This window comes from Sinocyclocheilus rhinocerous, unplaced genomic scaffold (assembly GCF_001515625.1).
Source record: "Sinocyclocheilus rhinocerous isolate Xijiao unplaced genomic scaffold, SAMN03320098_v1.1 scaffold115, whole genome shotgun sequence".
In the NCBI taxonomy this organism is placed as follows: Eukaryota; Metazoa; Chordata; class Actinopteri; order Cypriniformes; family Cyprinidae; genus Sinocyclocheilus; species Sinocyclocheilus rhinocerous.
Window position 1 is genome coordinate 1738649 of NW_015650001.1, and position 14719 is coordinate 1753367.

Below are 14719 nucleotides of genomic sequence, written 5' to 3' on the forward strand. Positions count from 1 at the left end.
AAATAAATGTAACTGTAATCTGTTACAGTTAATGTGAAAATGTGTAATTAAATCAGTTACTTATGAAAATGTTAACAATTACGAAGGGGATTAGGCCTATATCTGAATATTTTCACACACATACAGATACGATTGATTTCTTTCCCAAATTGCATTGACTGCTCTAAAATATGAGACACCAATGTTTCAGGAGTTTAGGACACAGAATATGACACATGCTTATTTGATAACTCTTTTATTTCCTATTTGGATTTATGCTTTTTTAAGGATTAATTGTTTAGCATTGCATTGTTAGATGCCAGTGTTTTCCGTCATAGCTATGCAAATATTTGATTCAAAAACAGTATCATATCTATTAAAAGGTTTCTTGTTATGATTTTAAATCTGTATTTAACCTCAGAATGATCTCAAAGTAAAAAGAGGTGCTAAAGTCTGATTTTGTGGTGGCTGTGCTTTAAAATGAAATTATTATAATCTTAATTCAAGTGAAGATGTATTTTGAAAGTCTGACAGTAATCAGTGTTGAGTGCTACTGTAAGGTTAACCCTGCAAACATTAGTTAGAAATTTAGAAAAGTAATCAAAAAGTAATCAAATGCAATCAGTTACATTGCTTTAATAAAGTAACTGAAATAGTTATACTACTTATTACATTTTAAATAGGGTAAATTGTAATCTTTATGCTATTACATTTCCAAAACAACCTTCCCAACACATTATAAATGCAAATATTATTCTTCTGTGCCAAAATATGTGTTCTTTGAGCTGTAAAGTTGCCTAAATATTTCTTGTAAGCAGTGGTACTTCTTTTTATGAACTTCACCTTGTGTGTTTAAAGGGGTCATATGATGCGATTTCAAGTTTTCCTTTCTCTTTGGAGTGTTACAAGCTGTTCGTGAATAGATAAGATCCCTAAAGTTACAAAGACTAAAGTCTCAAATCCAAAGAGATATTCCTTATAAAAGTTAAGACTCGTCCACGCCCTCCTAAAACGGCTCGTTCTAACACGCCCCACATGTCTACGTCACGATGTCATCACAGTATGGTAAGGGGCGTAACATTTCTGTCACACGCTTGAGGTATTCGGCCAATCACAACGCACTGGATAGCTGGCCAATCAGAGCGTTTCAGAAAGGCGGGGCATAGAGGAGAAACAATAATGTACAGTATGTGGAAAATAATGTGTTTTTTTAACCTTAAACCGCATAAACACATTTCATTACACCAAATACACCAAATAATGTTCTTTTTAGCAACATCATAGGACCCCTTTAAGGCATAATTCCTGTGAATGTATTTATGTAAACAGTCCTTCCATGTAACATGTGAACATTAAAGGGTTTACTGGCTTTACATAGTCGTGTCAGGAGTTGGATATTATAGTAGTCACACTAGACTGGTATCAACCAGTTTGAAGTTGCAGCGTAAAATCTATGCACCACTAGTGGTTTTAAACTGAACTGCCACAATAATTTAAAAGGTAAAGTTTGTCAAGACATACTTTGAATATTGGTTTGACAAAGCTTCGTCTGAAAGTTTAAAACTGTTTGAAGATTGGTTTGAAGTTTGAAACGTTATATAAGCCTTTTGTTGTGAATACTTGGGCAGCCCAAAGACAGGTTTAAAGCTTGAAGGTTACATAAGACTTTAGCTTTTGGCAGCCTGAAGAGACATTTGAATGGTGGTTACTAGGGTGTGCTGGGTGGTTGCTAGGTCAGTTATGTTGAAAGAAACCCCACTATCCCTAAGATTACACAACAACAGTATATTGGCTTTGTCAGGCTGTCACAAACTCACTTAATTGGTTTAGTCAATAGTGCGATGTTGACCAGCTCAAATAAACAACAACCATTACATTATAAACAATAGTTGTTATGGTATTTGTTCGTTTATTCAAAGTGACGGATGATTTAGAAGTATTTTTTGAGGTAACTGACAGCGTCTCCAGAGTTGTTCCACCATCAGGGGGCATTCACAGCAGGGCTGTTTTTAGACTTTCATCAAAAAAAAATGTTTTATAATGTTTGTTTTTTTTCATCTTCACCTGCTATACAGAGTCACTCCTACAATGGATTATAAGTAAATATTAACTTCACCTCTTCTTGTTTTCTGTCTCATAAAATATCCCATTACTATTTCGGATGTGAAAAACTGCTGCAAACGATTCAATGAGTGAGTGAACTGTTCTAATAAATCAAACTGAGGGATCGTTTTCACAACACCGTTTTCAGCAAAAAAAAAAAAAAAAACATGTTACGCATTTTGGCCATTAATTTACACAACAAAGGAAAGGTCATTCATTTGCACGACAACTTGCAAAAAGTGCAAGTTTTTGAAAACTATACCATCTCTTCGTAAACTACAAAAATGTGAATTTGTGAAAACAGTGATGTAATTTGCATGTATATTACATTATCAGTCTATAGGTATATGCGCAGTTGTGTATTGTTTCTTTACAAAGTGACATCGCCATCTACTGGCCTGGCATGCATAATATAGCACTTTTAGTCATTTTTGCAAATCTGGGTAAACAGGGATTGTTTGGACAATGTTGTCATCCATACGTGAGACTTTTCAAAAAGGAAAGGAAAAGCTGTTTTGAAACATACCTTTAATTGTGAACAATTTCAGACATTTTTACAAACTCATGTGAGCACTTTCGTGATTCATTCGTGAATCTAGCATTGCTAGTTCTGATTCTACAGAAACACACAAGACTTGATTGCTGAAATATTATCAGAAAAAAAATATTCTCAGGATGGCATATTGGCAGACAAGGATTTATCATGTTTCACTGGGGGACAGCAATATTTTAGGGTCTAGCTGAAGCACATCAAAATGTTGTACCTTATAGCCTTGAATATCCCCATTCTGGGCCTCCACTGGAGGAGGGTCCCATGTGACATCAAGCTGAGTAGCTGTTGAGGACTGGATAGCGGCATTCTGAGGTGGAGCGGTGGGCACTGATGAGAACAGAGAGAGAAACGATGAATCCTAGACCATTTGAACTGATTTATTAGACTTTATACTGACTGACAGCACTACTGCACGTTTTTATTAGACTGTGAAATCAACAATATTGACTTAAGAGCATCAAGGAGGAATATTTGTACCCTTACCCGCCTCTCCCACGAACACTTCCTGTGGCGAGCTGGTGGGCCCTTCCCCTACTGCGTTATACACGCTCAGTCGGATCTCATAGCGCTTGTGTTTATTCAGATCTGAACAATGGAGAAAATGTGCACACATACACACTCTATTCAATATAGCATGATAAAACCTTAAGTGGTGCAAAAATGTAATGATCCCGTTCCACTGAAGTGAGATGTTGAGAGGAAAAGTCAATGACAGTGTGGAGAGAAATGGGCACAGTCAGACAAGACCAGACGTGATAAGAGAGACAAATGAGATTGGGCTCTCGCGTGAGCAAATAAACGAGGTGTGAGAAACAGACGTTACTAGAGTTTGGCAGGAGGGAATGGATGAGTGGAAAGCAGTGTTGGGGAGTGACTAACTAAAGAATTAGCGATAGCTGCTAACTTAATGTTCTTCAGTAGCGTGACATTTGCTCAGCTGTTTTAAAAACTGTAATTTTTCCACTAACAAACTAATGTTCATCTAGACAGTTCATTTAAAAGAACCAATGTGAAAAGTTATTCACAGATTTGAGTCCCTGAGCAAATGTGAACATATTTATTTGTATGAATATGCAAAATAGTACAATAACATAAATTAATATTAAATATAATTAAATTTCATTTTTATGGTAATAAATAATAGTATTTGTAACTAATATTAAGAATAACTTTTCAAAATAATATATTATTTATTTACAGTAAATACCCTTATCACAATTTTTTTTTAATTAAATCTGAGAAAAAGGCAAGGCAAGGCAAGTTTATTTATATAGCACATTTCATACACAGTGGTAATTCAAAGTGCTTTACATAAAAGGAAGTAAAATAATCATAAAAATAATCACAACAATAAAACAAGGAATTTAAAAACTTTTAAAATTATTTAAAAAATGATTTTAAATGAATGTAAAACAGTTAAAGATGATTATACCACAGAAAGAAAATGATTATATATAAAATACAGTGCAATCAGTTCGGACAGATTCTTGACTTGATTTTTAGTTGTTTGACCCCTAGAGTCAAGGTATGCATTCACCTTGAGAACTTCATCTTTGTTTCCAAATGCAATGACTTCATTTTTTTCCTTGTTTAACTGAAGAAAGTTCTCGCACATCGAACTGTTAATTTCATCAGTGCATTGGCAGAGGGAGTCAATGGGGCTGTAGTCATTTGGAGATAAGGCTAGGTAAATCTGGATATCATCAGCATAGCTGTGATAGGCAATTTGGTTCTTTCTCATTATTTGACTTAGTGGGAGCATATACAGGCTAAACAAGAGCGGTGCAAGAATTGAGCATTGTGGGACTCTGCATGTCATGGACGTCCATCTAGACTTATGCTATCCTATACTCACATAATAACCTCTCCCTTCTAAGTAAAATAAAAACAGTAATATTGTGAAATATTATTACAGTTTAAATGAACTTTTTTAATAATATATTTTGAAATGTAATTTAATCCTCTCACTCCTGATTGGTACTCAAAAAACATTCTTATTATCCAACTTTCAGGATTCTTTGATGAATAGAGACTTCAAAAGGACAGCATTTATTTAAAATATAATGTTTTTGTAACACTATGAATGTCTTTACTGTCATTTTTTCCTGGCTATTAATTGAATGGTAGTGTGAGTATATATATACGGTATACAGTGGGTACGGAAAGTATTCAGACCCCTTTAAATTTTTCACTCTTTGTTATATTGCAGCCATTTGCTAAAATCATTTAAGTTAATTTTTTTTCCTCATTAATGTACACACAGCACCCCATATTGACAGAAAAACACAGAATTCGGCATATCGGAAATAGCATGAAAAGGGCCGATACCGATGTTTTATAAATTAACTGCATGGAGACAACGAATTGTATGTCTGTTGCATAATCCAAAATTTTTCTCTGGGCAAAATAATTAAATACTTGCCAAAACAAAATAAAATCTGTACAAAATATAGTTTGTCGGACGGCATAGTACGGCCATATGCAAACGTGTCGCTGACGCATCCAACGAGTGAAATGCCGACTCTCAGCTGTAAATTCATCATAGGTAAGTCGCAATGGCAATGCACCGGTGTTAGAGTTCATCTGAGAATATGTCACGAACCGCCAAGCATTAGGCCTACATTTAAGTAAAAATGAATGGCAGGTAATATGAAGCTTTTTGTTTGAAACCAGTGTAGAACACGGATTCACACAAGGTCACATCACACACCTGCAGCGTTTCTGTAAATGGAGAAAACAGAATAAAGCTATATATATAATGGAATATATAGGCCTATACACAAAAAATATTTCACTTAAATCATTAACAGGTTAACAAAACAAAAGAAAAAAAATTGTGTTAGGGTTGGGGTTAGGGCTGTGCTGATATAGCCTATATGTGAAGGATGATGTTTTACGTCGATAATGCGAGTGAAGAACAAAGCCTATAGTTTACATAATAAATAATAGGTTAGCATCCAGATACTTCGCGAATATGGAAACATTTGGATTCGTGCAGAATGAGTGAGGTAGGCTTCAGTTTCGTTTTTAAATTAATTCGTTTTGCCTTGACGCTTATATTTAGCCTAAATACAACTTTAGAGGATTTGTTGTGGAGAGAAGGGAACTAAAATAGCCTAATTGTGTTTGTAATTTTGCTTTTATTTACCATTATTTTAGCCTACATTATTTCTGAATGTAATAATAAAATGAAACGTACAGCCTACTAATTTAGGCAGTTTTTTTCCTCTCAAAACGCTTATAGGAGTAGCGGTTTTTTTTTTTTATCCATGATGAAACATTTTTAAATATCTTGAAAAAACTATTTAATATTTTTATTGCATTGACAGTTTTTTTCTTTTGTTTAATACATTTGGTCTTTGGTAAATCTAGAAAAGATGATGCTGTATTGGCTATGACTAAGAGAGATCATTCAAGACTCTCTTCATGATTGTTTTTTTCTTTTTGAGTAAATTAAACCTTGTACTTTATTATTGCTACTATTATTGGCAAAAAAAAAGTTTAAAAGGAACGCAGGAACAGAAACGTTCAAATACCGATTCTGCTCGGAGTGAACCAATCTTTTTTTTTCTCGTTTTTAAGCCCTACTTTATGCAATTGACCAATATTGATATCGGTCAAAAAAATCCTATCTGTGCATCCATAATATATATATATATATATAAGAATATAACTTCTTTGCAGTTTTATTTTAGCTAAATGTTCAGTATTCTAGTTTGACTGTAGTTGAACTACTTAAATTATGAACAGCTTAAAGTAGCTTTCCCAACACTGGTATAAACGATGACGATAGAAACACTGATGAAAGAGCGAAAGCGAATCTCAGGACTTACTGTCCAGCTCGTATTGGGTAAGTGAGGATTCGGTCAGGTTCCTCATGCTGTAGGGGGCTGAAGACGGTAGGGCAGAGGGGAGAGGAGGCAGAGGATGGCAGCGAGGAAGACCAAAGGTAAAGAGGGAGAAGTATAAAGAGAATGTAAGAGAGAGAAACAAGAGCTGTATTAGCACATTAGCTCATGCTAGCAGAAAGGCTGGCAGCTCTATAGACTTTGAGAGAGAAACTAACTGCTGAGGAGACAATTAACACAGCCCTCATACACTGTAAAGCTCTCATTACATGCATGGTAATGAGATGAGCCACTATAGAATCTGCCGTTACAGGGAAACACGAAACAGATGAGTTAGCATTTTTTGCTGAATTAGCTTATCTCTTCATGTTTTTATACATGTAGTACAGTAGAAATTTGGTTTCCAGGGTTAAGGGTTGTTGGCATTAGCCATCAGACTAATAAATTAATTAATAAAACTGAACAAAAGACTCATTTATTTAACAGACATTAACAAAAAGTACCATAGTAGTATCATGTGTTTCTTTTTTTGGCTTGGTACCATGGTACTGCTATTTTTTAAGTACATGGTAGTAATACATGAATATGATTGTCATTATAACATGTCAAGTTGTCATATCATACCATGACTGTACCATGGGACAAAATGCCTATAGATACCGCTATAAATGTTGTAAGGGACTAGATAGACAAGTAGATACTAATTTTTGTTCTTTATTTGAGTAAGTTGAATGAAGACTCACCTGTGAGCTCGGCCCAGTTGGCAGACGGGCTATTAACTGTGCGCACCGTGAAGCTGCGTAGGCGGTCATATCGCAGTTCTCTGTAGCGTACTCGAAAACCAAGCAAAATACCATTGATCTCCTCCTCAGGGGGCGGCTGGATGGGGTTGAACAGATTATGTCATTATCTCTCATTTGTAAACACAACGCTCAACAACAGATAAACACCCGTGTTCCCTCTCAGAACAGCGTAATGAATCGGGCCTCACCTTCCAGCGGACCAACACAGATGTGGTGGTGTGTGGTGTCACAGAGAGGATTGTGGGAGCTTTGTCGGGTGCTAATGGAACACAAACAGACAGTTTGTTCAGTTAATGACTGTGGAGCTGCAAAGACCCTGATAAGAGTGGAATAACCAAGAGTGGAAACCAGTTAATAGTTTTGTAACTGTTAGCAGGGTTCTGGTTAAACGCCAAAGATCAAGCATGAGGTAACCCTGCAGTTTTTCCCCTTCACTGACTGTGTCCTATTTTGGCCACATTATGATTCATCTCAGGCCTCAGGAACTTGTTCCCCGACAGCATTAAAGCGTTTCGCAGTTGCCCCTACCGTCCTGTAGAGTGGTGATTGCCTCGCTCTCCTCGCTGTACTCGCTGTCCCCAATATCATTAGTGGCTTTCACTCTGAACTGGTAGGAAGTGAAAGGCTTGAGCCTGCGAATATGTGATGGTAAAAACGTGTTACCGACTGTGCTGCCAGCTGTTAATCAAACTGTGAATGACAGACTGTTTGACTGATGATTGAAAATAACTTCTTTTTTTCTTTTTTTTTTAAATCTTGCATGAAACATCTTTTAATGGACTAAGCAATGGAGAGCAAATGGAGAAAAAGACCCCCGGGAATTTCACATCTCCTCTAAAGTTTCAAACGAGATCTCAACATTCTCACAAACTCGAAAGTCGCTATGAACTCAAACGCGTCTCATCAGTTATCCGAATTATATGATCCACATTCATTTTATAGCAATATTCTCTTACTGTGTGCCAGCAATTGTCTCATTTATATCTATTTTTATTTCTCCTAAGCAATTTTAGGAGATACAAAGTCAGCTGAATCATAACTGCAAATTCCATTAAGACTCCTGGGCAATAAAAGTACAACATTTGAGAAATAAAGTGTTCTTGTGGGCAGCCATCATAATTAATTCAAAGGTCAGCAGTGTTGCGAAAGCATTGGAGAAGGTTTTTACAAAGTACAAGAGAGGGAGGAAAGAAAACACAGCAGATTTCTCACCTGACTCTCTGGTTCTCCCGTTAACTGGTTGGCTCCACGGTCCTGGCCCGATGCCATTGAACGCCTGCACTTTGACTTCGTATTCTGTCCACTCTTCCAGGTCCTCAATGGTAAACTCCCTCTCCTGCCTGTCAGGAATGATGTGGGACAGGACCCCAGCCTTGGAGCCTAGTCGAGAGTACTGCACCCTGTAGCCCACCAGCTCTGGATTGCCATTGTATTCCCACTCTGGCAGCGGCTAGAATACAGACACACTTCAACTTAGAATACAAATTTTAGCGTCTTAGAAGATTTATCACTAGATGACCAGCTCCTTTCCCTGTTAGGAATATAACATCACAAATGAAACATCTCCAATACCCAAACGATTTCTCCCACAACAAAGAGATGCAAATGAAGACTTTTTCTTAATTTCACGCATGTCTCTTAAGAGTTTCAGAAAAGACAATGGGTCTCATTCACTAATAACTGTGGATTATTCGTATTTACACATACAGATGATCTTTCTTGAAACATTTCTGCCTAATTCACAACGTGCGTATGCACATGAATTTGTTTTTAACCTCGTTCTAATGTTAATGAATTTCAAAATGAGTAATTATGCACCCAAGGTTAGATATTTGCATAAAACACGCCCAAACCATCTCCTATCTGCACAACCTTTTCTTTACGGCCTTTCATGACTATCAGCAAACATGATTCTTTCTGAAGACACATTCCTATCAAAGAACATGTACAGCAGGATTGCAATGGCAAGTGTACCATCCTCAAAACCAGTTCAAAAACAATAAACACCTTTTATGCAGACCCAGATTTAGAATCTAGCAAGCTGTACAAATGAATTTTTTGCATATGTGTGGTGTTAGAATCAATTTTTATACAAAAGTTATTGAAGAATCAGGATTTGTTTATTGGTGGTTTGTTTGTCACGATTTTATTTGCATGCAGATTTCACAAAAAATTGTTAGCTTGACCCAAATTAATAAAACAGTCTCACTTGTGCCAACTAATTTCAGCTAAGGAATCACGAATAACAAGGAACAGGAAAAATCTGAAACATCAATATAATTTGCTACTTAAATAAAACATGAGACTGGGACGTCCATTGAGTCTCCCGAGCTATGAATGAGCAAACACTGAGCAATAAAACTTTCCTCTGGGTGGAAATGCAATCTCAGGACTACTTAACAAAATAAAGCAAACACAATCAATTCCACATTCTTTTCCCTCTTACACATTCCAGGACACATACGTACCACCCATCTGAGCCACAGGCTGGTCTCGCTGGCCGTGCGGAGAGTGATGTTTGCGGGGGCGATGTCAGGAGGAGCCTGTAGGGTCTGGATCTTCCTAGATGGCTGGCTGGGTGGGCTTGTGCCTACTATATTCACCTGCCTCATTCGAAATCTATAATCAGATGGTAAATTAGGATGCAGCCTACAGACAATGTATGTTAGTACATCCCAGAATTCAATGGGTGGACCTGTAGTACGTGTAGGGGTTGAGGCCCTGGACCTCAAGGGATCTTGCATCAGGCTCACTGGCCAGCTGATGGACCATGACCCACTCCTCGTTTTCTCCGATAACACCGATCTGCAACAAAGGAGAGAGAGAAATCAGTAATGGCTAATAAAAAGGTGACCACTTGAGGTGAATGTTCAATGTAAATTAGTTCTGTACTACCTGAGCCTCTACCAGCCAGCATGAGATGGATGTTTTGCCGTCATAGCCTGGTTTGAACTGCAGGGTTACTGAACGCGGGCTGATGTTAGAGATGGCAATGTTGGTAGGAGGTCCAGGCATCTCTATGGGAACAGGAGAGGTAAAGCATGCAAGATGAATGGTTGAAATGGCTCAGTGGGAAAAATAAAAGACTTAGGAACAATATTATAGCCATTCACTCACAATACCTCCTGCTGAATTAAAAAAAAAATGAAGTCACACTATATTGAACAATATACAGAAGACTTTTACTTTCCACCTCACGCTTATCTACCTTGCGTTCTTTGAAAAAAAAAAAATGCCTTCAATATCAAAGAGAGACGCACGTTGTCCTTATTTGCATGACACACATTTCTGTCTGCCATCAGTTAATTTTTGCATGCAGAAGCAGAAGCTTGCAAATTAGCATCACAGGGAACAAAAAGTGAGACAAGATAGGTTTGATTTAAAAAAAAACAGTGTGATCCATCCAGCATACCGATGGTTCATTACAAGCATCTACAGAGGACAATGCCAAAGCATCTTTCCACAGTGTCTCGTCTCACTGTGTTTAGTGTCTGCTTCTGTCTAAGTGATGGCTGAAGATTATGAATATTAATGCACAAAGCCATCATATTCAGTGTGCCTTCATTAACTTCAAAATTAAGAGTAAGGTTAATAAGGCCACACAGTAGAAACATCCTAAGGGATTTGCAACCCAGTTGTCTTTTCAGCTCTTACACTGACATCAGGGTTTAACGGCAATAATTTTTTCCTTCCTGTTCCTTCGTCTATATAAATATATATCAAATTAAATCTTATGAACACAAATTAACAAATGAATGGGATAGTTCACCCAAAAATTCTGTTATTAATTACTCACCCTCATGTCGTTCCAAACCTGTAAGACCTTCGTTCATCTTCGGAACACAAATTAAGATATTTTTGATGAAATCCGAGAGCTCTCTGACCCTCCATAGACACCAATGCAACTGACACGTTCAAGACCCAGAAAGGTAGTAAGGACATCGTTAAAATAGTACATGTGACATCAGTGGTTCATCCGTAATGTTATGAAGCTACAAGAATATTTTTTGTGTGCAAACAAAAACAAAAATTATGACTTTATTCAACAATTTCTTGTCTTCCGTGTCAGTCTTCGAAGCACGTTCATAAGAGTACCACAAAACGTTGCTGTCTATGGAGAAAGCTCTCGGATTTCATCAAAAATATCTTAATTTGTGTTCTGAAGATGAATGAAGGTCTTATGGGTTTGAAACAACATGAGGGTGAGTAATTAATGACAGAATTTTCATTTTTGAGTAAACTATCCATTTAAAAGATTATACACATTCTTACTGTTTGTGGGTGGTAAGATTTTTTGAAAGAAGTCTCTTACACTTAGAAAGGCTTTTACGGTTTTATTTGATTGAAACAGTAAAAAAAACAAACTGTAATATTATGAAATATTACAATTTAAATAAAAATCAGTTTTCTATTGTACTATATTTTAAAATGTAATTTATTCCTGTGATGCAAAGCTGAATTTTCAGCAGTCATTACTCCGGTCTTCAGTGTCACATGATCCTTCAGAAATCAGTCTAATATACTGATTTGATGCTCAAGAAACATTTAGCATTATTATCAATGTTGGAAACAGCTTAATATTTTTTTGTGGAAACAGTGATACATTTTTTTCAATATGCTTTGACAAATAGTTCAATAAAAAGTAAATTTATTTGAAAAACTTACTAACCCTAAACCTTTGAACAGTTGTGCAATTTAGCATTGATTTATCATTATTTATACATTTATTTTTAAATCATTACATACATTTTTTTGAAAATTATTATTATTTTACAAAAATATTTGCAATAGTAATTAATTACACAAATTATACAGTCAATATATAATAATTTTTATATTTATTTTCATATTATTATAGTCATAACATTATTTTATTATCATTATTATATTATACAGACAACTTGAAGACACTTTGCTGAGAATGATGACATACATGACGGCATCACTGCAATCCTGGAGTAAGAGAAAACATGAGAAGAAACTCACCTGGTGGCACACCAGAGGAAATGGTGGAGGACGACAGCTGACCTTGACCTTTGGAAGTCATACCGGCCACCTGAATGGTGTAGGTAGTGAGCGCGGTCAGACCGGTGACCCGGTACTCCTGTGTCAAGTTGGGCAGGTAATGCGTGACGCGAGTGTTTGTTCTGTTGAATTCCTCCCAGGAAATGCGATACCCTGCAGGCACAAAACAGAAAGCGGTTCGGCAGACAGCCAGAAGATCAGGAGAAATCGCTAAAGGGGGTGGTTCAGATACCTGTGAGGATGCCGTTCTTCTCCGGCGGGTCTTTCCAGCTGACTTTGAGAGATGTGTCCAGGATTTCTGTGAAGCTCAGGTGACCTACAGGTCCAGGAGCTGAGTATACAGACACCCACATGGAGTCTTTTTAAAGGCCTTAACAGAACATCGTCATGGGTCGAGATGGATAGAGTACGTAGAAAAGAACACTCACTGTCTTCGTGGGTGCGTGTGCGCAGCGGAGTGCTACGAGGGCCATCTCCCGGCGTAGTGAAGCACAACACGCAGGTGAAGTACTCCGTAAACTTCTTCAGTCCGGCGATGTAACCTACATGAACACTGTCTTGAAAATTGGGTCTCACAGTAACCAAGGTAACATCTTCCTCGTGGCCTGGTTCCCATGCCAACAGCTGAAGTAAAAAAACGGACAGATGTGACCACTATCGCTTAGCACTTAGCCAATGTGAATCCTGCTGCTGTCTCAGCATGACATATATTGGAAGTAATGACAGCATTATTATAAAAGGGGCACTGCACTCTTGTGCTCGACCACTAGAGGGCAGTGGATGGACGCTCACCTTGTATCCCTGGTTGATTCCGTTGATGAACTGTGGGCTTGGAGCACTCCATGTGAAACGGCTCAAATGTTGTTCAAAAATATGTTTTGCTAACATTCCCATTAACTTAATATTAATATTGAAAATAATATTTTGTATTGTTCTCTGAACTTTTAGAACATCCAGTTTTTGAAATGTCTTTTTCTTGGTTTTGCGAATGGTAAGGGAACATTCTGTTTTATCATTTTGGGAATGTTACTTGTTTTGAATGTTCTCTAAACATTCTAAAACACGTAGTAACATTTAAAAAATGTTAGTCTAACATCTAACTGTTTTTAGGAAAAACATTTACTGATCGATGTATAAATAATGTTTTTGTGCTAACATTTTTTAGGACGTTATTAAAGACCACATAACTTTCAATGAACGTTCTATTAACGTTACAGAGAGAATTTTGAGAGAACCTTACCATAATGTTCTGAGAACAATCCCTATAGGGTTAGTACATGTGTGACATTGACTATGTATGTTCTGATTGTATCTATGTGTCGTTGTAATGCGTGGAGTTGAAGTTGAATAAAGATTAAGAACTTTGATGCTCCATCTCGGAAGCCTGCATTTCTAGCAGAGGCCCTCGAGATACGTGCCTCCTCTCGGCGTGGAGATGATCAAAGACACCACAGCCAAAATTGGCTAATACCAGAGAGCAAAAAAATCCAGCAAGACTCTTCTTAAATCTATTTAACTTGACATCTTCATATCTTCTGCGTGAGAGGCGCAGTTCTGTGGCTGAGATAAAGCGCAGTGTTTTAGGATCAAAGAAATAGGCGCGGATCCTTGAGAGGCGCAGTGCTGTTATGCCACCCCCACCTCTGCGGATTCCCTGTCTGAACGCGCTGAGAAGAATGTCTTCTGATCTGCGCGCATGCAAGTTGCAAAACGAGTGGAAGTTGTTAGCTGAGAGAATAGATCTGGTGCGAGATGAGCTCAGAGTCTGTGGGAATAAACGGATGGCACTGTTTTGCATCAATGCATAAGTTTGGGGTGCATTTGTCAGATTCAAGGAGGTTCATAATACCTGTTAGCATTCCCATTCATCACAATGGCAGCTGCTCGCTCAGAAAGTATGTGATTTTTAAATCTGCCATCGTTGCTCTAGGGTGATCGGTTTAAATCAATGCAATAACTCACCCATGATAGATAAAAGATGCTCATTTGTCGCCAACTTCTGGTGTAAGTATTTAATTAATTTGTTCAGATTTGTTCACTGAAGATTATTGTTGAACTGATTCAAACGACTTAACTTCTGGAGGTTTGTGTGACACTGAAGACTGGAGTACTGTTCAGCTTTGCTATCACAAGAATAACTCTTACTTGAAATAGTAATACTATTTTACAATAGTACCGTTTTTACTGTATTTTTGATAAAATAAATGCAATCTTGGGCCACATCCACATGAAGCCAGAGCTTTCACTATCCAATCTTTTTTTTCACTCGTCTCAAGAAATATCTGCGTACACACGAAACCGACTCAAAACGATGTAGTATACATGCCAGGCCAGTATGTGGCGCTGTAATTCTGCCACAGAGATACACTACTTGGAGCATGCGCATAAACCTTGCACACTGTATACAA

General features: G+C 37.3%; 1 protein-coding gene across 1 annotated transcript in view; it reads right to left on the reverse strand.

Moving 5' to 3' along the window:
• The window catches only part of LOC107711157 (protein sidekick-2-like), a 155615-nt gene that overhangs the window by 20727 nt on the left and 120169 nt on the right, over positions 1 to 14719 (reverse strand). The window contains exons 15-28 of the mRNA XM_016516095.1: positions 13104 to 13164; positions 12740 to 12935; positions 12544 to 12642; positions 12273 to 12464; positions 10182 to 10303; positions 9982 to 10091; positions 9755 to 9905; positions 8499 to 8736; positions 7815 to 7964; positions 7475 to 7545; positions 7227 to 7362; positions 6469 to 6525; positions 3119 to 3220; positions 2847 to 2962 (exon numbers count right to left, since the gene is read on the reverse strand). Of these exons, the coding sequence (XP_016371581.1) occupies positions 2847 to 2962; positions 3119 to 3220; positions 6469 to 6525; positions 7227 to 7362; positions 7475 to 7545; positions 7815 to 7964; positions 8499 to 8736; positions 9755 to 9905; positions 9982 to 10091; positions 10182 to 10303; positions 12273 to 12464; positions 12544 to 12642; positions 12740 to 12935; positions 13104 to 13164 (1801 nt within the window). The remainder of the gene's footprint in view (positions 1 to 2846; positions 2963 to 3118; positions 3221 to 6468; positions 6526 to 7226; positions 7363 to 7474; positions 7546 to 7814; positions 7965 to 8498; positions 8737 to 9754; positions 9906 to 9981; positions 10092 to 10181; positions 10304 to 12272; positions 12465 to 12543; positions 12643 to 12739; positions 12936 to 13103; positions 13165 to 14719) is intronic.